The sequence below is a fragment of the Budorcas taxicolor genome, chromosome 10, assembly GCF_023091745.1.
Source record: "Budorcas taxicolor isolate Tak-1 chromosome 10, Takin1.1, whole genome shotgun sequence".
Lineage (NCBI taxonomy): Eukaryota > Metazoa > Chordata > Mammalia > Artiodactyla > Bovidae > Budorcas > Budorcas taxicolor.
The window spans coordinates 82,375,698-82,400,617 of record NC_068919.1 but is presented as its reverse complement, the minus strand read 5'-3'; the positions used below and the strand labels follow the sequence as shown (position 1 = coordinate 82,400,617).

General features: G+C 48.6%; 1 protein-coding gene across 1 annotated transcript in view; it reads left to right on the top strand.

Moving 5' to 3' along the window:
• Positions 1-24,920, top strand: part of DPF3 (double PHD fingers 3) — a 275,837-nt gene that overhangs the window by 197,891 nt on the left and 53,026 nt on the right. Inside the window, exons 7-8 of the mRNA XM_052647385.1 lie at positions 1,491-1,628; positions 20,971-21,099. Of these exons, the coding sequence (XP_052503345.1) occupies positions 1,491-1,628; positions 20,971-21,099 (267 nt within the window). The remainder of the gene's footprint in view (positions 1-1,490; positions 1,629-20,970; positions 21,100-24,920) is intronic.

Below are 24,920 nucleotides of genomic sequence, written 5' to 3'. Positions count from 1 at the left end.
TCTCTCTACTGTGGAGGTCATGCAGCTGGTCAACTTTGGCCCCTGGAAGTGGGATTTGAACCCATGTCTGATGATGAAGCCTGTGCTTTTTCCACCTTGTGAAGTGTTTACTCTCACAGCTATAACTCAGGCATGTGAAGGGAGAGTCTTTTAAAGCTGCCAGTTTCAGCTGGTCCAGCAGATTGGGTGGGGTTTGCTCTGCTGGGGAGAGGTGGCGGCAAGATGAGAGGATCGGCACAGGATTTTTACTGGAAGACCCTCAAGACTTCTGCTACCAGAAGTGCCTCCAGGGGCTGGGATGTCGGGCTTTGTGGTAGGGAGGGGGGTGACAGTGGTCTAGTCTTAGCCATTTGTGTGCTGAGCAGACAACCAAGGGAGCTGCCCCTTTCATCTTTTTGGCCCCAAGAAACCATATTTGTGTTGCTTGTTGCCCTTGTCTCCGACTGTCCACTTGAGTGGTAGGGCCTGCCGGGACACATTTTTAGAGATTTGAGGTTTCAGAGACTCCTTGGGCCGTCAAGGACACAAGCTCCTGGCTAGCGCATTTACCAAGGATGCCTCGGATTTATGGTTTTCATGGTGGAAGTGGAATGTGTTTTTCTGGCACAAAAATCACATACATCAAAAATATGATCCACATAAAGCTTTTGTACTTCATACAGAGTCAACCAGAGGGTGGCAGAAGAAACTGCACGGGAGTCCAGGAGACCTGGGTTCCGGTGGCTGGCTCGTCCATAACTAGCTGTGTGTTCCCAGGCACATCGCTTAACCTTGCTGGGCCTCACTTGCCTCATCTGTATACGGGATATTGGATTAAATTAAATAGACTTCAGTCTGTGCGTGCTAAGTTGCTTCAGTCGTGTCTCATTTTGTGACTCTGTGGACTATAGCCTGCTAGGCTCCTCTGTCCATGGGATTCTCCAGGCAAGCATACTGAAGTGGGTTGCCATGCCCTTCTCCAGGGGATCTTCCTGACCCAGGGATTGAACTTGCGCCTCTTACATCTCTTGCATTGGCAGGCGGGTTCTTTACCACTAGCGCCATCTGGGAAGCCAAAATAGACTCCTAATACCTTTAACTTCAAAGTTATAATAATGATCACCCTTTCATTTACCCAGCTCTGTTCTAAAGTGCTTTGCACAGAGATTAACTCATCATAACAACTCAAGAGTGAAGTACTATTATGATTCTCATTTTCCCTCTGAAGAAACCTGAGGCACAGAGAGGGCAAGTGACTTTCCCAGGGTCTCACAGCTAGGAAATGATGGTGCTCTTACTCAGATCAACTTCTGGGGTTTTTCTTTACCTGGGTCCATGCTGTTATAGCGCTGTTGGTTCTGTCCAGTGGGTGAGGGGTGTTGGGAGTGGGACACATTTTTTTAAGGAAACTAGCTCTGGGGTGGATGGATGAGCCACTGCCTGGGAGATTGATGGCAGCGGCTGCAGATGTTGCTGACATTTTTGTTTTCCTTTCTTCTTTTCTTCTCTAGTCTGCGGCAAGCGGTACAAGAACCGGCCAGGACTCAGCTACCACTACGCTCACACTCACCTGGCCAGCGAGGAGGGGGATGAGGCCCAAGACCAGGAGACCCGGTCCCCACCCAACCACAGAAACGAGAACCACAGACGTGAGTTCCCAGGTGTTGGGTTGGGTGAGTGGTAAGGTGGATGGGCAGGGCTACAAGCTTTCCTTTCTGTTCACCTGTGGGATTGTCTGCTGGCACCTGTGGATTGGTCTCAATGACCTGTGATGAGTTGGCTATTTCAGTCTCCCAGATACCCCTGCAGGTCAGTGGAGCCCCGGGCTTAGAGTGGGCTAAGCAAGGGTGGCACACCCAGCTCTGCTCCCAGAGGACAGAAGGTAAGTGTTAAGGTCAAGGGAAGCCTCTTTACCTGGCCATCGTCAAATGCCAGACCTGGCAGTCTTTTCCCCCAGCTCCAGAAGATCCATCCACAGCTGCTAATCTGAGTTGGGCAAAGCCCTGGAATGTGTCAGTTCAGACAGACCTTCCAAATGTCTCCTTGGCCATAAGAGACACAGGATATTCTTGATCCATCGGCTTGGCTCTCATAGGGTCACAATTTGGGTAAAAAAAATACTGCCCTAGAGTTTCCATGCTCTTCCTGTGAGCCCTCAGTCAGCAAACATGACCTGGGTGTGCTTGTCATTGGGGATGCTGGGCTCTGGAGAGCCAAAATGATTCTGAAATTTGTGTTTCCATTTCTATTCTTTCTTTCCTTCTTCAGCTTCCAGTTATGAATTAGAGAGTCTCAAAGGGCTTAGCATTCACCAAGTGACTTCCCTCTACGATATTCTTTATGGTTTCTGGACCCACCCCAAACTCAGGATGGGATGGGATGATGGGATCTTTAGGGCTTGCTTCCAAATGTGGGTCATTCTAGGATCATGGGGTGAGGAATAATTGTGGACATGCTATGTGTTTTTTATTTTGTTCAGAAGATTTTGTGGTAGGGGTTCCTATAGCGAACAAGTCAATGTAATACAAGGGATCAGACCTTGAAAAATATTCAGATTCTAGAGTTTGAGGGTGACTCCTGCGCATGTCAGTCAGTCAACTCAGTCAACTGATGTGAACTGACTGCCTTCAGCCAGTGTTTGAAACAATGAACACATGTTGGCCAAAACCTTTCTTTGGATTAGACTGGGTTCTCCCCTAACCCCCAACCCACTTTCCCCTTGTAGCATTGCCTTCTGTCTTAGTTTCCTTGAACTGCCCCAACAAAGTACCCGAGACTGACTGGCTTACCAGTGATTTGTTTTCTCACAGTTCTGGGGCTGGAAGTCCCACATCAAAGTGTCATCAGGGTGGGTCTCCTTGGAGGTCCCTCTCCTTGGTTTGCAGGTGGCCACCCTTCTGCTGCCTCTCATATGGTCATCCCGTTGTGCACATGTACTTCCGAGGTCTCTGTGTGTGTCCAAATTTCCTCTTTTTATAAGGACACCGGTCAGATTGGATTAGGGCCCATCCTAACAGTCTCACTCTAACTTTTGCTTTTTCATCATCTCTTTAAAGGCCTTAGATCCAAATATAGTCATATCCTGGGGGTTAGGGTTCAACATGTGAGTTTGAGGGGACACGATTCAGACCATAGCACCTTCTTTAATTTTCACTCTCTTTCAGAATTCAAGCCCTTTGTGAACCTCTCTTCTGGTGCAAGTCCGACCCTTTATTTTCTCACCAACTCTTGTTATCTGGACAGAAGCTGAAAGCAGGCAGGAGGTGCCCTCCTCTGCATGTCAGCTTCTGAGTAGTCACAATGCTGAGGTCTTTGCCTGCTCCCTGGGGAGAGGTTCCCTTGGTCCCGTCACCCTTATCTTCCAGAAAGAAACATATATTGACCTGTACCAATCAGCTGGGTTTTGCATTCTGCCATCTCTCCTCTCCTCCTGTCTCTGATCTAAGTGGCCAAGGCATAGCTACTGTCTCCTGCCTCGAGGAGGCCATGAGTGCCTTCCTTTGGTTTGGGTTGCTATCTGGAAGGCATGATTAGCAAAGGTTGCTCTCTCTAAACTGTTTATCAGCTTGGTGTTATTTCCCCCTCCCCCCAGTGCTGGCTTGTGGGCTTCCCTGGTGGCTCAGTGGTAAAGAATCCACCTGCCAAAGCAGGAGACATGAGTTTAATCCCTGGGTCGGGAAGACCCTCTGGAGAAGGAAATGACAACCCACTGCAGTATTCTTGCCTGGAAAATCTCATGGGCAGAGGAGCCTGGTGGATACAGTCCATGGGGTCACAAAGAGTTGGACACGACTTAGTGACTAATCAACAGCTGGTGCTGGCTTATCTCTTCTTTAAGAGTCTCCCCGGTGGCTCAGTTGGTAAAGAGTCTGCCTGCAATGTGGGAGACCTGGGTTCAATCCCTGGGTCGGGAAGATCCCCTGCAGAAAGAAATGGCAGACCACTCCAGTATTCTTGCCTGGAGAATTCCAAGGACAGAGGAGCCTGGTGGGCTACAGTCCATGGGGTCACAAAGAGTTGGATACGACTGAGTGACTGACACTTTATCTCCTTTACAGTAGTGGTGGTTTAGTTGCTAAGTCGTGTCTGACTCTTTGTGATCCCATGGCCTGTAGCCCTCCAGGCTCCTCTGTTCATGGGATTTCCCAGGCAAAAATACTGGAGTGGGTTGCCATTTCCTTCTCTAGGGGATCTCCCTGATCCAGGGATCGAATCCAGGTCTCCTGCATTGCAGGCAGATTCTTTACCGACCGAGCCACCTGGGTATCTCCTTTAAATCTCTTCTCAGATGTCCGTTTTGTTCCTTGCGCTGCACGGTTTGGCGTGCCTCTCTTTGGTCTGGATCTTTTTGTGTGTGTGTGCATGGTGATGGCAGCCCCAGAGGAGGTTCCTTGTGACCTCCAGGTATACCGTGGGCCCCAAGTGGACTTCTCCTTAGCCGTTCCTGTGGGCCGCTCCCAGCTGTCTGTTGACTTCCAAGGTGGGCACTGGCCCCTGTTATTCTCCGTCCACCGGGATCTCCTCACGCAGTCTTGTGGGTCATTGTCCTTATGCCCTCACCATTAGGCTGGGCAGCCTTGCTTAGGGAGGAAGCTGCATCTTTTCTCCTGGGTGGAGACGAATCCCTGAGTATCCGGCCATTTGTGTTCCCCTCTCTTGGGGGGTTTGCCAGCGAGTACTCTTGTTCTAGCCCCGCTCCATCCCCCTCCTCTCATCCTGCTCAAGAGAAATTGGGGTCTTCATAAAGGATCATGCAACCACTGGAGGGGTTTAAACTGCATAGAAAAACAACAGCTGTTGCTGGGCTCATCCAGGGCCTTCTCACATGAGGAAGGTTCTAGAACCCTTGCAAGCACAATTTTGATGACATCTCCTCCCAAGGCTTCTGAGAAGTCTGTGATTAACTCTAATTTTACTAGCAGGGATGGGGGAAACAGGCTGCTACAGAGATAACCTCAGTGTACACAGAGCCCTCCCTCCCCTCTTCCCCAATTTCTCTGGACGAATCCAAGAGACAGTGGCTCTCTTCCTGGGCCCCCTGCACACAAACACCAACTGTTTGCTGCTCCGAGTGTGTGCTTTGCTCCCTCCCACACGTCCCTGGTGAGCGGGCCCCCTCACGATGTTCTCATGTGCTCTAATTGCCAGCATCATCAATACCCAGTCATTAGCTGCCCCCACTGTTTGGGGGTGGGACATCCATCCTGCCCCTAAATGCTACAGGGGCTGTGCGGGGAATCAAAGGTGACAAGCTTCGGCAGCATTCCGAGGTCTCAGCCTGTGATCCTCCCTTGGCAAGGCTTTTGGAGTGGGGGAGGGAGGCAGGAGTGCTCCATCCGGAGGTTCATCTCCAGTCCCCCACCCCCCGGAAAGGTTCTGGATGCCAGTGAGGTGGGAGCTGACTTTTCCCTCTTTGAGCAGAGCTGCAGGGGGACCCCAGCTGCTTGTGAGCACAGGCCTGTGGGAAAAGCCGCCCTTTAAAGATGCTGGAGATGTCACAGGCATCTGCCTTTGCACCACCTGCAGCCGCAGAGACCTTTTGACTTTCGTCCTCCTGCTGTCCCTCGTGTATCCCCCCAGCTGCGTCTCCAGCAAAGCCCATTGCTCGTCCCTGCTCCTGCCGTGGCTGAAAGGGCAGAGTGGGGTGTGGGAACCGGCTCTGACTGCCCCTGCCCCCGCCCCACGCTGCCCTGTGCTGCCCCTCCTCTGTCCTCCCGCCCCCTCCCAGCCCTGCTGCCTTTGTTCTCTTCTAGGCTCACATTTTCTCCTGAATATAGGCTGCTTGCCTCCCCAGCACATCTGTCCCCTTTGCTATGTGCCCTTCCCTCTCTGCCTCAACTCCAGGCAGCACAGGGCTGTGTGGAGCTCAGACACCCCTCCTTGGCAGATAGGACTTTTCTGATGGGGTCCTCCCTGCCTGAGCTGCCACCCTTCTCCTCCCTGTAGGAGGCTGGATTCTTCCTACTTCTTCTATTAATATTTCTCTGCCCACCTTCATCTACTTTCTTCTTCTTTTTTTAAAAAAATATTTTATTTATTTATCTGGCTGCGCTGAGCCTTAGTTTTGGCACATAGGATCTTTGATCTGCATTGTGGGATGATCTTTAGTTGATGTGGGATCTAGTTCCCTGACCAGGAATTGAACTTATGCCTCTTGCCTTGGGAGCAAGGCATCTTAGCCACTAGACCACCACTAGACCCTTTCATCTACTTTCTACAAATGCCAATCACCACATGTGCACATGTGTGCCTATATGCGTACAGACGGATACACACACACACATACACACACACACCGTATTTATGTGAATAGATGTGAATAGATGGAGGGAGGGTTGGGGCAGGTTTGGACTCTGAGAGCTGCCACTCAGAGGCATCCTATTGTGACTCCGTCAATGCCACCTTGGTAAACAGCACTGGGTTACAATTCAAAACTCCTTTGCACAGGCTCACAATGTCAAAGCTCTTCTTGAATTTCTTTTTATCTTCTTTGCACAGTGGTTATCTATTATAGACGATGTTTTCAAGGTACCTTTCTTTGGGGGTGGTGTGGCTTTGGGCATTTCTGAGGTCATGGACCTGTATGAAAAAGCTGTGTGAATAAATTCAGTCTAGTATATTAACTGGTCCGTCCATCCATCTATCCATCCATCCACCCATCCATCTGTTGGTTTAATGACCAGGTATCAAAGACTGTCTTGGTCCCCGTCCTTGAAGAGCATGCAGTCGTGAGCAGGAATGTGTCATAGGGTTTGTACAGAGTCTGGTGAAGGAAGCCAAGGGCTCAAGAGCACTGCGCGCTTTCTACTCCACCGGCAGCAGTGCTCTACGTGTGACTTCAGCATCACCTGGGAACTTGCTGGGAATGCAGTTTTTTGGGCTCCACCAGACCTTCAGAAACAGACTCTGAGGGTGCTGGTCAGCAATCTTTGTGTGTGTGTTTAAATAATTTTATTTATTTATTTAATTTATGTTTTGGCTGTGCTAGGTCTTTGTTGCTGCACGTGGGCTTTCTCTAGTTGTGACAAGCATGGGCTACTTGCTAGTTGGGGGCCGCAGGCTTCTCATTGCTGGTGGCTTCTCTTGCTGCAGAACACAGCCTCTAGGGTGTGTGGGCTCAGTACTTGTAGCTCCCGGGCTTTGGAGCACTGGTTCCATCGTTGTGGCACGTGCGGCCTTAGTTGCTCCACAGCACGTGAGATCTTCCCGGATCAGGGATCGAACCCATGTCTCCTGCATTGGCAAGCAGATTCTTTACCACTGAGCCACCGTGAAGCCCCAGAAATCTGGGTTTTAAAAAGTCCTGCAGGGCAATGAAAGCTTCAGAACATTAGAACATTTAAAAACCATGAGGGGATTTGCAAAGGCTTCCCTGAGGAGGTGACCTTCAAGTTAGCCCTTGAAGAACAAGGAGAAATTGACTGGGTGGGAGACCGCTTCCCAAGCACAGGGAACTGTGTGCACATGGGCAGAGGTATGAAACAGCATGTTCCGTTCGGACAACATGCTGGGTAGTAGTTGGGTTTGACAGTGGGATTGGAGAAATGGTGGAAATGTGGGCAAAGGCCACAGCTTTAAGTATCTTCTCTGCCAGGCTGGGTAGTTGTCATCCTATAGGAAAAGGATACTTTATTTTCTTGGGCTCCAAAATCACTGTGCATGGTGACTGCAGCCATGAAATTAAAAGATGCTTGCTTCTTGGAAGGAAAGCTATAACAAACCTAGACATCGTATTAAAAAGCAGAGACATCACTTTGCCCACAAAGGTCTGTATAGTCAAATCTTTGGTTATTCCAGTAGTCATGTATGGATGTGAGAGTTGGACCATAAAGAATGCTATGGGCTGAAGAATTGATGCTTTTGAAGTGTGGTGCTGGGGAAAACTCTTGAGAGTCCCTTGGACTGCAAGGAGATCAAGCCAGTCAATCCTAATGGAAATCAACCCTGAGTATTCATTGGAACGACTGATGCTGAAGTAGGCCACCTGATGTGAAGAGCTGACTCATTGGAGAAGACTCTGATGCTGGGGAGGATTGAAGGCAAAAGGAGAAGGGGGTGGCAGAGGATGAGGTGGTTAGATAGCATCACCGACTCAACGGACATGAATTTGAGCAAATTCCAGGAGACAGTGGAGGACAGAGGAGCCTGGCCTCCTGCAGTCCACGGGATCGTAAAGAGCTGGACTTGACTTAGTGACTGAACAACAAAGGAAAAGGAGAAGCATTACTAGAAGTAAGACTGGTGGTGAAGTCGCTCAGTTGTGTCCGACTCTTTGTGACCCCGTAGACGGCAGCCCACCAGGCTCCTCCGTCCATGGGATTCTCCAGGCAAGAACACTGGAGTGGGTTGCCATTTCCTTCTCCAGGGGATCTTCCCAACCCAGGGACTGAACCCAGGTCTCCTGCATTGGAGGCAGACGCTTTAACCTCTGAGCCAAAGAATAAATGATTTATAAATAAATATATGTGGCATATAATTAATTGCTGAGCTTCCCTGGTGGCTCAGCTGGTAAAGAACCTGCCTGGCAATGTAGGAGACACGAGAGATGGGGGTTCAATCCCTGGGTCAGAAAGATCTCCTGGAGAAGGAAATGGCAACCCACTCCAGCAGTCTTGCCTAGAAAATTTCATGGACAGAGGAGCCTGGCAGGCTACAGTCCATGGGGTTGCAAAGAGTTGGACACAACAGTATGCACGCACGTGCACACACATACACACACATTATTAATGGTGGTATGGCATCTCTTTCTTATTTAATAGCATAAGTGATTGTAGAATGCTCTCTACAACATACTTGGAGCTTCTATGAAGGAAATATGTTTTAATGTATGGATTTATAAAATTTATTCCAAGCCTATGTCTCAGGTTCCTGGCATGGAAGTCGGGTTGCCCTCAGTCCCAAGAGGGCTCAGTCTTCTGTTTAATAGCAGTGGCCTGGCATATAGCTAGGCTCTCAATATCTGTCAAGAGAAGAAAAGTCCCCACCCCGGTATGCCTGTGGAGGGCATGCTGTACTCTGCAGAACTGAAAGAGGAGAGCCGAGTTGATTAAGGGTAATGTCGGCTGATTAGATAATCTGAAAATTAGTCTGATAATGTGCAAATTATCTAAAAGAAGCATATGATGTCATTGCCACACTGATGGGGAAGATGGAACAGATGTTAGCCTTCTGACATCTCTGTCCTCTAGCATATGGCCCAGGGGCAGCGGATACAGCTTCAAGAGAAAGAGTGAAAGTTATGTTTTGCATGAGCTTAAGAATTTTGGATCACTCTGAAAGGTGCCTGAGAAGCTTTATAACCCACACAAGCCACCCCACCACTTACCCAACCTTGACACAGGAAGTTCAGGCTTTGATCCAGGGCTCTGTCTGAAAAAGGGAGCTGCTTCTCACTCCCTAAAGAGCAAATTTGGAACACGGGTGTTCCTTAGGTGAATTATTATTTCACTGAACAGTTTATAGATTCCAAAGCAAAGAAGAATCTGAGGGGTTGCTCTGGCCTTGAAGGTATACTTGGAGTTAGCTCTCCAAACCAGTGGATCATGCACACTCTGGACCCTGTGGCTGAGAAAATGGCATTGGAGTTGGCCCGGCCCATGTGTGAATCATGCCCTGGCCACCTTGGCATCTTCTGTGTGTGTGGATGTGGGTCAGTTACACTTCTCTGCTCCTTAGCTGCCTCATCCATGAAACAGAGAGAACCATCTTTCTGCCCCTGTGGGGTTGTTATGAGTCTCCAGGCGATGCGGGTGTTTGGCACCTGGCCCTCTTGACAAGAGTGCCTACATCCCACCTCTGTGCCCTTTGGGCCAGCAGAGCATGTCCAGACCACAGATGGATGATCTAAGCCAGGGCCTGTCTGTGGCTATGTGATGCTGAGAAGCTGACTGCTTATGGGGGTCTCACTGGCCTCAGGCGAAACTATCAGAGCCTGACTCAGTCCTGGCACAACCTTTGCTAACTCTTAGATATGGTACACGAATCCTTCCACATAAGCTTACCATGAATGTTTATTGAGCACTTACTGGGCATACACCCTCATGGGGCCAAGTGTAACTGGGGCTCCTAAAAGAGAACATGTAGTCTTGGCCCCAGGAAATGAGATGGAAATGAGAGACTGGGTAGGAGGAAGCTGTGGGGTGGAATCTAGCCGGTGTCTGGCCCTGAATTTCCTGTCCTGTTTCCCCAGAATCGGGCATCTACCCGCCACTTGCCTTTCTGTGAGCCTATTATTTCTCTCACATTTTTGGCCTAATTACCTAGAATGTTTAGGATTGAAGAGTTCCACGGTCTTGATCAGCGACAAGGACGATAATACTTGCTGACATCCCTTGAATGTGTCAGACGCTGTGCTAAGCGTGCCGTGTTTGTCTCATTCATTCCTCACAGTAACCTTATAAGGTAGGTGCCATGTCTCCTAGAGGACGCCAAGGCACCCAGAGACCGAGGGATGTGCCCTTGGACACGGAACATGAATGTGAATTCTTCAGCCATGTGTCGCTTCTTGGGAAAGCTTACTTACTTTTTTTTACTGTGATCTATTTTTCCTGCCTTTTCAGAAATAAAATTGTTTTACAGAGGAAAAGAAAGTGAGAAAGACATGGTGGAACGCCTAATGGTGCCAGGCACTTTATACGCATCATCTCATGTGACGTCTCCAAGTCCGTGAGGTACATGCTTCCCTCTGATTTTACGGATGAGGAAACAGAGGCTCAGAAATGTTTAGCAACTTGCTCCAGGTCACACAGCAAGATGAGAAGCTGAGATGTGAATGTGCTTAATTTGGACACCATTCAATTATGTCAGGACACTGGAACCTCAAGTGATGAATCCCAGTCTCAACCTGGGATGTTCGTTGTGGTCTTACTGATGACCCTTAATTTTCCCCTGTAGGTCAATTATCAAGTGCATCATATTGTGTAGTGACTTTTCAAAAGAAATGAATGTATTAATGGGCAATATCGAAGACAGCCTGGGCTATATAACAAAATACTATAGACTGGTAGCTTAAGCAATAGGAATTTATTTCTCACAGTTCTAAAAGTGTCTTTTAGGTGGGTCAGTGTCTTGTGGGGACTCTCTCCTTGGGTTGGAGATGGCTATCTCTTTGCTATATCCTCACATGGCCTTTTTTTGGTACATGTTGCTGCAGGGCCAGGTGAGCTAAGTCCCTTCAGTCGTGTCTGACTCTTTGTGACCCCGTGGACTGCAGCCCACCAGGCTCCTCTGTCCATGGGATTCTCCAGGCTAGAATACTGGAGTGGGTTGCCATGCCCTCCTCCAGGGGATCTTCCCGACCCAGGGATCGAACCTGTGTCTCTTATATCTCCTGCCTTTGGCAGCTGGATTCTTTACCACTGGCACCACCTGGGAAGCCCCACAAGTCAGTAGAGAGAAGCAAACTCTCTGGTGTCTCTTCAAATAAGAACACTAATCCCCACCACGAGGGCCTCATCTCTCGATGCCATCACACTAAGGGTGAAGACTTTAATGTATGCATTTTAGGGGAGAAACAATTCAGGCCATAGCAGGCATATTTAATCTTCAGAACAAACTTCAGCTATTTATGATGTTATGTGGAACCTCCTTTACAAATTCTGCTTGAGACTTGTAAATGAGTTTTGCTGTGGGAAAAAAAAAAAAATCACACACCTTTCTGTTCAACCATTTTCCTGCATCATTCTCTCTCATTCTGTGGCTCAGTCTTTCCAAGTTCTTTTTATCTCTTTCTGGCCTTGTTCTTTAAAAAGGTGATGCTGCACCTGAAGTGAAAACCCCAGGACTCATCCTCGGCTCTGTTCCCTTCACCACCCATATTGGCTCCCCTTCCAAAATACACTGCAAATCAGTCTCCCTTTCTCCATCTCCAGCACCACCAGCTCCAGCTCCTGCTTGGATCATTGCAACTTCTCAATTGGTCTCTCTGCCTTTATTCTTACCTCTCACGGTCTCTTCTCCATGGAGTAGCCAAAGTGGTCTTTTAAAAGTGAAAGGTAGATTATGCCATACCATGCTCTCAAAACTTTCATCATACTTGAATACAATCCAAACTCTTCACCTTGAGAGCCCACATTTTTGCTTCTCAAAGTGTGGTCAGCAGTTTCAGCATCACCTGGGACTCAGGTGACCAGCTTGTCCAGGTTGGCTGAGGACATTCCCAGGTTTAGCCTGAAAGTTCTGTGCCCTGAAAACACCTCAGTGGCAGGCACACCTGGATAGTTGGCTACCCTGTGGGGGAGCTTCTAAGAAACATGGATTCTCAGGCCCTTCCTGGGCCTGTGAGTCTTAATCTGAATTTTCATGTGATCCTTAAGTGGTTTGTTTGCACCACACTCAAATTTGAGAAGCCCTGAAGGAGAGCAGCCCTGGGATTTCTTTGGAGGGAATGATGCTGAAGCTGAAACTCCAGTACTTTGGCCACCTCATGAGAAGAGTTGACTCATTGGAAAAGACTCTGATGCTGGGAGGGATTGGGGGCAGGAGGAGAAGGGGACGACCGAGGATGAGATGGCTGGATGGAGTCACTGGCTCGATGCACGTGAGTCTGAGTGAATTCCGGGAGTCGGTGATGGACAGGGAGGCCTGGCGTGCTGCGATTCATGGGGTCACAAAGAGTCGGACACGACTGAGCGACTGAACTGAACTGAATTGAGCCTCCAGGGACTGCCAGCCACTCTGACTTGACTTCCCTCGGGTGTGTGGTTGTATGTGCCTGTGGCAAGGTAGTATTAGGTGGGCCAGCTAAGAGCCGCACTGCCTGGGCTCAAGGCCCATGTAGCTTGACCTTAGACAAGCTTCCTTGTGCCATATCACCTGTGTGAAATGAGAACATTTATGCATCAATTTGGGCTCAGTTGTCTCAGTCCTTGCCGACTCTTTGCAACCCCATGGACTGTAGCCTGCCAGCCTCCTCTGTCCATGGGATTCTCCAGGCAAGAATACTGGAGTGGGTTGCCATGCTCCTCCAGGGGATCTTCCCAGCCCAGGGATTGAACCTGAGTCTCCTTCATCTCCTGCATTGCAGGCAGACTCGTTACCACTGAGCCACCGGGGAGGCCCTCATGCACCTTCGCCACAGGGTTAGGTGATGGTGAAATAAGTGAGTTAATATACAGAACAGCACTGACGGAAGACGTGTGTGACGCAATGCGCTCTGTCTGTCACGTGTCTCATTAGAGCTGTGGTCCTCCAGCTCGAGCGCGTCAGGAACACCTGTTCCTTAAACACACACGCACTGCTGGATCCCATCCCAGAATTTTGGATTAGGTAGGTCTGGGGTGGGGGCCTAGAATTAGCATTTTTAGGAAGTCCCTGTGTGAACCACTGCCCTTTCATTCTTTTGGAAGCACTGAGTCACGTAACCAGGAATAATGTGGCACTGTGAAATCTAGGGGGAACTTGGTTTTCATCCTTTTCCTAGGACTGTGTCCTACCGAAGGCAATGTCTGTGTGGCTCCCAGCACCCGCTCCCCGGCTTGCTTTATGGGTGTGGTCCTCGTCTGGGCCCTTACCCCAGGGCTGACCCGCCCATCAGCTCCGTGGTCCTTGACTCTCTCCTCCTTAGGTCTGATGCTTGGGGCTCATCCTTTTCTTTTTCCTGAATACTGTTTTTCAGTCTGAAGGACACAGAAAATGCTGGTCCTTGGCAGACCAATGGGGTTGACAGGCCTGAGTCCCGTGGAGGTGGTGGCGAGGAGGGGTGGAGAGGGGCAAGGCAGAGAGGAGGAAAGGGAGGGGGCTTGCAGAGTTCTGCCATCACGATAATAATATCCTGATGAGTGAAGCGGACCAGGCTTCTGCTGCTCGACAGCACCGGGATGGCCTGCCATTCTCTCAGGGGAACGACGCCACTTCATTCACAGCCCTTCTGACATTGTTCCTCTCAAGTGAAACGTTCTTCCCCTCAGCTGACTCATTTGGTGGCAATAACAAGTTGCTACGCCAGGGCACGAACTGACCCACATGACCTGCCGCTGGAAAATGGAAACGTCTCCTTGTGCTTTTCCTTAATCAGCACCGAGAAAAGTAATCCGTTTTGCTTCATCTTTTTCTCACTCTTCCGAAGCCTCGTGACAGACCCCTGGTTGCTGGCCTAAGGCTGGAGCACAGAGGACCTTACTGTCGGGTCACGTGACTGTCCAGTCTCAGAACTGGGGACGTGGGGTCCAAACTCCTGGCAAATGGCAACTCTAACCAAACACACCCGTGAAGAGGGAGACATCGGTGTGAACAGACACGTGCTTTCTGATTCTACAGCACAGTGTCTTGGAGTAAATATTTGCAAGGTCTGTGTCTAACAGTTTGAATCTTGGGTTCTATAAAGACAGAGGGAAGAAGACAGGTGTAAAGAAGGCTGGGATGAGTGGCATACACTTAACATTTTCAGGAAGATTCTACAGCCACCAGAGCACATAGTAATTCAGGGCCTAATATTCTCACTGGCTACTTCAGGGCTCCTGGCAAGACAGCAAACATGGGGTTCAAGGGGCCCTGGGGGCCAACTGAGACTGAGAGTTCTTAACTCCTTCCATCTTGGCTTTCCAAGAAATGCCTAAGGGAGAGGCTTCCCGCAGGAGGGCAGACCTGTTTACTTCCTCCACCACTGCTTTATTCTCTCTGATGCCCCCACCCCCAGTCTTTATGTCCCCTGCTACAGCCAAGACTGGTGCTGGAAGTGCCTTAGGATGGTCAGTCAGTTCTCAGGAGACACTTTGCATCCCCTGAATTCCTGATCTTTGACTTCGCTTTTCCTGGCAGTTGTTTTTCTTCCCCTCCCAAAAGCCTCTGTGAAGATCTGCCCACCCTTTCATTAAGTATTTATTGTCAGCTCTGTGTCAATCACCGTGTCTGGTGCTGGGGATTCAGAGATTAAAGACACCACTCCTGCCCTCAGGGAGCTCACGGCTAACAGGGAGAGAGACACGTACACAGATATAAAGCAGGGATGAAAGGCTGAGTTCCTCGGGGTCTGGAAAACTTTGCTTTTCTGTCTCTTCTTTCACTCTATTATAATCCTCAGATAATAGGCCTAAAGGGGGCCTTAAGACAACATCTCGTATATTCTCTTGCCTCTAGATGGGCACACATTCAAACAAACCTGGGCCAGGGACATCTTCCCAGGTGCAGAGACCTTTCCCGAGAAGCCTGCTCCTCCACCCAGGCCTTCACCTGTTGAGCTGCGCTTGTGTCCAGCTTTCTGACAGCAGTGTGCTGCCATTTCAGCTCCTGTCTCCAGTTGTCCTTGACAATATGGAGTTTGGAGACTTAGGCCTATCCACAAACCTGAAGACTTATTAAATCAGCCCTCGGCCTTCTTGTCTCCAGAAGGACTAATCTGGGGGCCTGGAGTCATTTAGCCTTAGCAGCACCTCTCCCAAGTCCCTGTCACGCACTTGCACTGTGTTCAATGCCAGGTGGTGAGATGGCACATGAGGCCTAGCGGTCACGTGCTGAGTGGACCCAGGTGTCTGTTTTCCCCTGGGCTCCCCGGCTGCCCTGTCCTCCACATTCATGGAGGAGGGCATCATTCGTCTTCCCTCTGGAGCCCCGAAGTGGGGCCGGAGTTGCTATTAGGTGGCCAAGAAGAACCAGCCTGAATGGAATCCCAACATTTTTATTCCTGGGATCTGTGGGATTTATTTTTTCATCAGTTCTAGGGAAGCAATGAAAAAAAGGTGTCAGGCCTTGGGGATAATTTATATGAGTAAACACGTAAGGAGTAGGGTGAGCAGAAGCATGAGAATTAAGGCCATTTATCCAGGCTTGGAGGCTCTGTGTGCCCTCTGGTCCAGCCTTCGCCGCAGTCTTTATCTCATCACTTTAACCCTCTCGTGGTTCTGCTCTACTTGGGCCCGGCACAGATCTTTTCCCAGCCCCAGCCTTCTGCTGCCTCCCCCTCCCTTCCCGGGTCCCTGATTAAAGGCTGGGTGGAAGGGAGCAGGCGGCGGTGGCCTCCAGCTGAGGCCTGCTCGCTTATTCTGAAGGGAAGGCACGTTGGCTCCCCCCGCCCCCGACACCTCCCACCCCATCTCTGCAGCTTCCTCCGCCAGCCCAGCCTGTCCGGTGTGCCCTGTGTGGCCAGCCTGGGGCCGCTTTCCACCTTTTCCCTCTTTGCCTCTCGCTTCTCTTTAACTCTGTCCTCTGAAGATGCACTCTGTGCAGCCACATGGCACCAGGCTAGGATGCTTTACACTTGAGAGATGAAGTAATAACAGGTGGCAAGACCAGAGGCTGCCGCAGCCCAGGATTCCGGTTGCCATGGCAACATGTCAGACCTGTGGAGGGACGGGAACTGTCAGCCGTGAAGGGTGGTGGGGGAACGAGAGAGGGGTTGGGGGGGCGTGGAGAGGCACAGCGCCTCCTAGAGGGCTCTTCTCCCTGCCCGCCCTGGGTTCCTTGAGCAGGTGCACCGTCCTGCTAGCCAGCCCTGGCTGGACAGCTGCAGGCCTGGGCTGGGGTGGGGCTGGATGGTGGGCACAGAACACAGCCCCGAGGCTGTGTACCCTGGCAGGTGGTTGGAGCATCTGCTCGGGATGTGAAGTCGTGCTTTTGTGGATGTGCCATGGAGGAGCCTGAGCTTCCAGCTGGCTTTCTCCTTCCCTAGGACCCTAGGGAGGAGGCTCTGGTCTCGGCAGAAGCAGGTGAAGGGTTGTTGCTGGTGGCCAGCCTGTGGCCTCCATGCTTTCTTCTCCTGAGTGGCAGGCGCGTCACTGCAGCAATCAGACCTAGAGAGGGGCCAGACAGCCCTGTCCTGGTAGTAGTTCTGTGGAAGGTTCGGGGCCTTGCTTGCCCTTGCCACGTGTCCTGGCTGAAGTCAGAAGTCCTGTGATGTGCTCGTGTGCTCTGATACCTTCCCTGAAGGACGGCTCACCCTTTCCCCAGTGTGCTGGTGGGATTATTTGGGACCTGGCTTTTCCTTTCTCTTGATTTGTTTTATCTGAATACTCCCTCCCATCTTCTGTTATTATTATTGTTTGGCATTTTTTCATGAACTTTGTTCCTGATTTCCATTTTTTTTCCTTTGAACTTTTCAAAGTTACCCCCCCTCACCTCCTAGGTGAACCCCTGAACTCTCAAAGTGTTAGAAAATGTTAGTTGCTGTCATGTCTGACTTTTTGCAACCCCATGGACTGTAGCCCACCAGGTTCCTCTGTCTATAGAATGCTACAGGCAAGCATACTGGAGTGGGTAGCCATGCCATCCTCTAGGGGATCTTCCCAACCCAGGGATTGAACCTGGGTCCTCCTACATTGCAGGTGGATTCTTTACCATCTGAGCCATGAGGGAAGCTCTCTCAAGGCTCACTTTATTTTCTCAGCAGCTTCTTTGTTTCGCTTATATGATCTCAGCCCATGAACATTAATCAACAAAAAACCAAATCTATCATCGCAGATGCTGCCATCGACATACCACTCAGGTCGTAGGCCTCCCCATCATCCTGTTCTATGAAGCAGGACTCAATTTCCCATAAGCAGAAGCGGAATGTCTATTTAAATACTACTGGCAAGGTCTGGGCAAGCTTCCTATTTATAGTAAAATCCTTTTTATAATGACCTCATAGATGGTGCCAGGAAATTGCTCATGGATGGGTCAGGCCAAAGGCCGATAAAGCCACGGTGTGAGCTTTACTTTAAAAAATTCCTTCATGAGCCTCTGGAATCCTCTGGAGAAGTGTTTTCATGGAGTCTATGACAATAAACAGGGCCACCGGGATGGATTACTGTGGTAGAGACATTAAATGTAAGTTCAAAGGGAATTTCCGCTTTTATCAGGCCAATCTCAATACTTTTTATTGCTTTGGGCTTCCCAAGTAAAGTAATGGGTGAATCACATTGAGTTTAAAGAGATTTATGAAATATTTTATATGCAGAATTGGCTCTGGACTTCCTGGAGGCAGAGAAGTGTGATTAGAGACAGAGTCTCTGGGAACATTGATAACCCAGGGGGTGAATCCCACTTCCTCCACATCTTAACTAGGCCCTGGAGCCAGCCCCTTCATCTCTTTGGGCTTCAGTTACCTCATCTGTCAGATGCTCCCTATTTCACCAAAATGTTGTGAGAATCAATGAAATAGTATGTGAAAAGCATCAGGGTAAGATATGTTACCATCTTGTAGTTGTCATATATGTCTGCTTCTTTATCTTCTCAAAAAGTGATTGAACAGGGGGCTAAGTGGGTAGGCGCAACCTGTTTTTCCCTCCTCATGAGGCAATCCTAGTCTTTACTTTCCTTGTGTGTCTATGTATAGCACAATGTTGTACCTACTGTAATAGGGGTTCAAGTCCTAGTTTAATACGGTGCTCTACCAATGGTCTGTTGGTGGTAAAAACTGTAAAGAATTACCTGGGCTTTTTTTTTTTTTTTGCTGCATAGGGTCTTAGTTGTTGTGCTCAGAGGCTTCTCTCTAATTGTGGTTCATGGGCTCTGGAGCATGTGGGCGCTGTAGTTTGTGGTACACAGGCTATCTAGTTGAGGTGTATGGGCTGAGTTGCCCTGTGGCATGTGGGATCTTAGCTTCCCAACCAGGGATTGAACCCACATCTGCTGCATTGGAAGGCAGATTCCTTATCACTGGACCACCAGGGAAGTCCCTTTCTGGGCATTCTTACGCTGTATATTCTATGTTTTCATTTTGATAAATCACAAGGGATATGGTATGTTGGAGAAAACCTAGATCCTTTGATTGCTTACAGATTTTGTGAAAGGGGAGAAGTCTGACATAGAAAGGAGTCCCTAAGAGAGCAGGAAAGAAGAAGGTGATGAGACTGGGCCTCCTAAGAGGTCCGGTGTGATGATATGCATGGAATTCTTTAATCTCTCATCATGCAGGAAGCTACCTAAGTTGTGATGGGCATTTCCACATTTTATATCTAGTTCATCCCAGTCATGAAACTTAGCTTTGGTTGGCACTCAACCCCTCCATTTGAAATAACCCACTTCTTTCTGTTCATCTTTTGATTGATTTCCATGATAGTTGCTTAATGAAGAAACCCTGAGTTTATTTGTTTCATAAACATACTTGGATTTCCTTAAGAGAGTTCTAAAAATGGTTAAGATGGCAACTGAGTGAAGAAGAAGAAGAAAGGGACTTCCTTCTGGATTTGGGCAATGAATTTCACAGGCAGAGTAAACTTTTTGCGGACATCCTGCTTTTTGGAGATTATTTGCAAAACCATTCTGTATGAGGCACATCTGTCTTTGAGATGCAGTGACTGATGAAGAAAAACCCACATTCCTGGAGGCCACAGGGTGTGGCCCCCTTCTCTGTTTACCCCAGTCAGCCCCCACTTTTCTTGCAGAGAATTGTCTGCCTCCCTGAAGATGAAAATCAATGACTTAGAAACTGATTAAACAATCCAAATAGCAACTGATAAATGGATTAACCCTCTATAATGTAATTCTGCGAGCTTTTGTCTTCCGCCTTCCCCAGGTAAGTTTTTCTATTCCTGGAGGCAAAGAAGAGGCATGGAGGAAGCAGAGGCCAGGGGGAATCATATTAAAGAGGGTGAATCCGTTTATCACTTACTGTCTGGATGGTATTCCTGCTCACATATCTGCTTCCTTTTACAGATTTGTACCCTACGGGACCCTGATTAATGTTAGCCAGTGAATAATGAAAGATAGTGGCAGACGTTGGAATTGGGGAGGAGGAAGTTACCCTTGTGGTTTAGGCTGATCCCATAAACAGAGAGACTTCTCTTCTTTGTCACAGACAGAGAGTGTTAATATGACAAAGAAGTGTCCACAATAGGGATCGAAAAACAAGGAAAATGAAAGCATTTCTCCTCATACAAAGAACCTGTCCAAAGCTTTTAAACCAGCCCCTAGAAACTGAGATTTCAGTGCTTGAGGACATGTGCTGTTTTCACAAACTTTGTTTTGAAAAATCATGTCCCAAGATATTCCTTTGCTTTTGTGTAAGGCCTTTCAGCAAGGGTGCCTTGTGAAAATCTTAAGCCTCAAGATATGCTCATTAACTCACCATTCACTCCATGTCTGGTATGTTGTTTTTCAGTTGCGAAGTCATGTCTGACTCTTAGCGACCCTGTGGATTGCAGCACACCAGGTTTCCCTGTCCCCCACTATCTCCCAGAGTTTGCTCCAGTTCATGTCCATTGAGTTGGTGACACTGTGCAACCATCTCATCCTCTGCTGCCCTCTTTTTGCCTTTGGTGTTTCCCACCATCAGAGTCTTTTCCACTGTGTTGAGTCTTTGCATCAGGTGGCCAAAGTATTGGAGCTTCAACTTCAGCAACAGTCCTTCCAATGACTATTCAGGGTTGATGTCCAGTATGAGACTGAGCTAAGTGTCCAGTTCTGATTCTAGGGATCTGCTGATTAACTAGTCCTGGGTGCTTTCCATAACCAATGAGTCTGGACTTTAGGGAGATGGATGGGGCTGAACAAGAGTGGACACCTATATACCTGCCAACATGTGTATCAGAGTCCCCAAGAGCATCTTCAGGATCCTTCCTGGAATGACTCCCTCATCCTTGCTTCTTTGTTTTCCTGTTCAGAGACAGAAGGACTGTTTACTAAACAGGTGCCTCTTTCCCTAGGTAGGGCAAGGCCTAGGTAGTGGCCTTTCTCTTTCCCTATAGTCACAGCACCACTGATGGTTGTCATCTGATGTTTGGACCCTGAGGGCCAGTTGTTCAGGGATGAGAGAGGTTCACTTGACTTGTAGGCTGTCCGGATGCTTCAGTGATCCAGGGAGGCAATCAGAGGAGCAGGGTTGTTTCTCTACCAACACAGAACTGACAAATATTGCAAAAATCAAACTCGGCTCTGAATGGCTTACAAGACATTAGTACCACTGAATTGAGGAGAATCATAAAACTTGCCCCAAGAAAACAGCCTGGTTGTAACCAAACCTTGGATTCTAAACCTCATATTCTTTCTGGAGCAGATTCAGCCACACCAGCAGGAGAAGAGGGGCCAGTGGAGACTCACTTCAGCCTAACACTGGATTTTTAAAAAATGTTTCCACAGCCCAGAAAGGACCGGATGGGACAGTCATTCCCAATAACTACTGTGACTTCTGCTTGGGGGGCTCCAACATGAACAAGAAGAGTGGGAGGCCGGAGGAGCTGGTATCCTGTGCAGACTGTGGACGCTCTGGTGAGTGTGGCCCCTTCTCTCATTGTGTGCCCGTAGACCAGGACCTCCTCCACTCTCATGCCTCTGCCATCTTGTTGGGGACAGGGACTGAAGGGTGGGTCCAGAAGTGATGGTGGTGATTTTTCGAGTGCAAGGGGGATTTTCAGGTTATTTTGACTGTTTTTTCCTGCTTGAGTCTTAAGAACTAAAATCTGTGCTCTGGGATCCAGGGAAAAGGGAAAGAAGAAGGTGTGGGCTTGTGTCTGTCCGGCCTTTCCATGAGGTAGATATTTCTTGGTGTGTGTTGTTATGGACGACGGTGAGACAGTGTGGAAACAGCCGGAGACAGAGGCAGTGTGCTTCCTGTATCGGGTGATGTGCACATCACAAAAAGACATGTTTGTTCTGTGGAAGTGCCCGGGGCAAACCGGAAGAATGTGGAGACATGAATGTTGGGAGAGCTGCCACACCTGGAGTTGTGGGGGAGTCAGAGACCCCTAGGCTTCTGGGTAGCAGTGTGAATACCACCTCCATTGGCCACTCATCCCATTTCTCATATGGAAAACCAAAGAGAGCCTGGTAGATCAAGGAGGCAAAAGGGCAGGCGTTCTTAGGGCTCTTCTGGAGTAGGCTTGGGATGTTTTGAATTTTCATCTTTAATCTATTCAAAGACTAAACCTGGTTTTGTTCTTTCGTTCTTAAAATGAGTTCAGTCTTCAGGCTTTTGTTTTGCTTTTTTCATGCTGGATCATGGTTGGCTTTTCATATTGTTTTGTGTTGTAATGAGGCTCAAGTGCAAGGCAGGGAGGAAAGTTTCAGACTCATCTTTAGTCTCATCATCTGTTGACTAGTGGATGAAATTCAGTTCTGCTGGATGGTTGGTTCCAGCAGCTGGGAGTCATGGCTCCTTCCCACCTTTCTACCCAGCATCTGTTCAACTCCTAGTCCTGAGAGAGGGCCTGAGATGACCACACCTGGCTTTACTATAGCAGCTCAATTCTTCCCTGGCTCTGTCCGTAGACTTTAGCTTTTAGTCCGTTAATATTTGGTTTTGGATTGTTTAAGGTTTAAGATGGCAAATCAGTAACTGCAAGAGCATTGTGGTTTCCACCGCACACAACCCCCCACATTTAATGCTCAAGGACCGTGGCAGGGTGGCCCATCTGTGCAATTCTGTCAATTCCTTTACTTGGCAAATGTGATACCTAATGTTGAACTTTTTATTCTACTGGTGCCAGCTTAGACAAGGGGGCCCATATGATAATGGACTCTGGGATTTAGAAACTCGGAAATGAAGCAAACTCAGAAAGAAAACGAAGCAAATGAAATTCAGTTCAGCATTTTTAAAGAGAAAGCCATTAGACAAAATCTCTACCACCAGAAGCAGAGTTACTTGGTGGCAAGATATTCTAGTCAGAATTGTATGGACTGCTGTGGGTTGAGGATGGGTTAGAGAGGGCAGCTTCAGAATTCTCAGTGAAAGCTGCTGAGATGTCCCCTCTTCCTTTCCTACAAAAGATGGGGTACTTGAATGTGATCCATGGGGGACCAGAAGTGGGGAGCTGCTTTTTCCTATCCAAAGCCTCTCTCTCCCACAGCCTTAACTCAGCTTATTCTTCCCAGGATCTGTCTGCTATGTGACCCAGGGGGCCGTTTTATACCAGCCTAGGTGTTCTCATTGCATTCGCCAAGGATTCGTTTTGGTGGATAATTTAGTCTAGGTCTGACTCTGATGTTCCTGAAATAGTTGACCTCTGGGGAATAAACAGGTGGCATTAGCCCATGGGATATGCTTTGTGAAGGCAGGTGGGTGAATACTTCTCTAGGGCCTCCCTGGAGTCCTTGCAAGGAAGAGTGTGGAGCTCGGGAAAGCTGTCTTTTCCATCCCATCTACTCCACTACCTACTTTTCCTGGGAGAAAAAATGAGATCCCTGAAACTGACACTGTAAGGGGAGCCTTGTGACCTCAACAGGGGCAGTCCTGGGGCCCATTTAGAACATGAAGGCGTTTGTACCCAAGTTTTATAGATTTCAGGATACTGTCTTTTATTCGGCTTTGCCACCCCTAGTTCCCACTTTCTGAGTGCTCTGAGTTAGACTGAACAACCCCAGACTTTCTGGAGTAACTTAGACCTGGGCGTGTTTAAGACCTGGAGTGTGCGTTCACGTGCCTGCATGCCCGTGTGCACATATGCGTGTTTGTGAATGTGCATGTGTGTGAGTGCAGGACACAGACATGTCCTCCAGGGGTAAACAAAACGAGAGACTCTTTGAATACCTACCACTTATCAGACTTTCCAACTTCTTTTCGCTTTCAGTGCAAATGAACTACATGTTGTAAGGGCAGCATTGAAAGGGTTTGGGAAGAATGGGATTAGAAACGGGTAAAAATAAAAATAAAACGGATGGAGGCTTAACCACCTTGACCGGGTTATCTGACAGTAATACCTTTGTAAAGCTGACTGTCAAAATGAAGGACAAACATTATGCAAAGAAACGCCAACTGAAAACACCAAAGAAATACCAACCAGGCTTAAAAACCACCAAGAAAACTCATTGTCTGGGGCGGGTGGAGCGAGCATGCACGTGAATGTGTGCCTTCGAAGAAAAGAAAGAAAAAGATCGTGGTTGAATCTGGCGCTGTCAGAGCTGCGGACAAATATGTTGTAGTAGAGATGATGCCTTTCTGGGGAGGGGAGAACCCTTTTCCTTGGAAATGTTGCCTTTGTCCTCTTACCCCAAACCCCTGTCACCAGGTGACGCACCCAGTTAATCCCTTTGGTGTGAAATGATGTATGATCTTGCTATTAAGAATAACACTGTAATAATGTAATAAGAATATTAATAATGCTGTCTGTTGCTTAACCCATGTGCTGATATATTCATCATACATGTCAGCTCATTTGGGAGGAGAAGGCAGGAAGGAGAAGGAGGCAGCGGCCGCAGCACGCACCACGGAGGACTTATTCGGTTCCACGTCAGAAAGTGACACCTCGACTTTCCACGGCTTTGACGAGGACGATTTGGAAGAGCCTCGCTCCTGCCGAGGACGTCGCAGTGGCCGGGGTTCGCCCACAGCTGATAAAAAGGGCAGTTGCTAAACGCACGGGACAGACTCTCTGGGCAATTAGCCATCACCCTGTGACTTTGGTCATTGTTCTGGTTCTATTTTTTTTTTTTTTTTTTAAGTGAAAGACAGTTTAGATTTTCCCTTCATCCTGGCTTTTTCCTCTCACCTTCCACGCGTTCCTCCCCTCCTTTCCCTCTGTTTAGGGTACGTACAGCAGAAGCACAAACTACTGAAAGGAAGCAGAACAAAAGAGCAGAATTAACAGTCCTTCAGAGAGACGGCCTTGTGATGTACTATTTATTTTCCATAGATACGGGAAGTTAGGTGGATTAACTCTTTTTTTGGGGGGGGGGAATCTTTTTGACATGAGCAGAGTTGATTTCCTCAGTTTCCCTATTTATTGGCAAAACGAAGAGAGGAGGAACACTGGGTTTGGAAACAAAGAACCAATAATGTTAAAAAAATGATTATTTATATATTCTAGCTAATATTAGTAGACCTCCTTTTTTTGAGACAGAGAGGGAGAAGGGAAATCAAATAAGTGAAAGTAATATTCCATGTAGAAGAAAGCCTCTGTAGGGAAGGATTGATCCAAGGCGACCCCATCAGGAGGAGGTCCTCGATTGGAGAGGGTGGCACCATCTGTACCCCATGGAGTCGGCGGCTCCCCACAGCAGACCCCTCCCCACTTCTCCTCCTCGACCTTCCCATCTTCCTCCCTGCTTGCAAGAACGTGTCAGCAGCTCCTGGGAAGCCAGGCCGCCCATGTGTG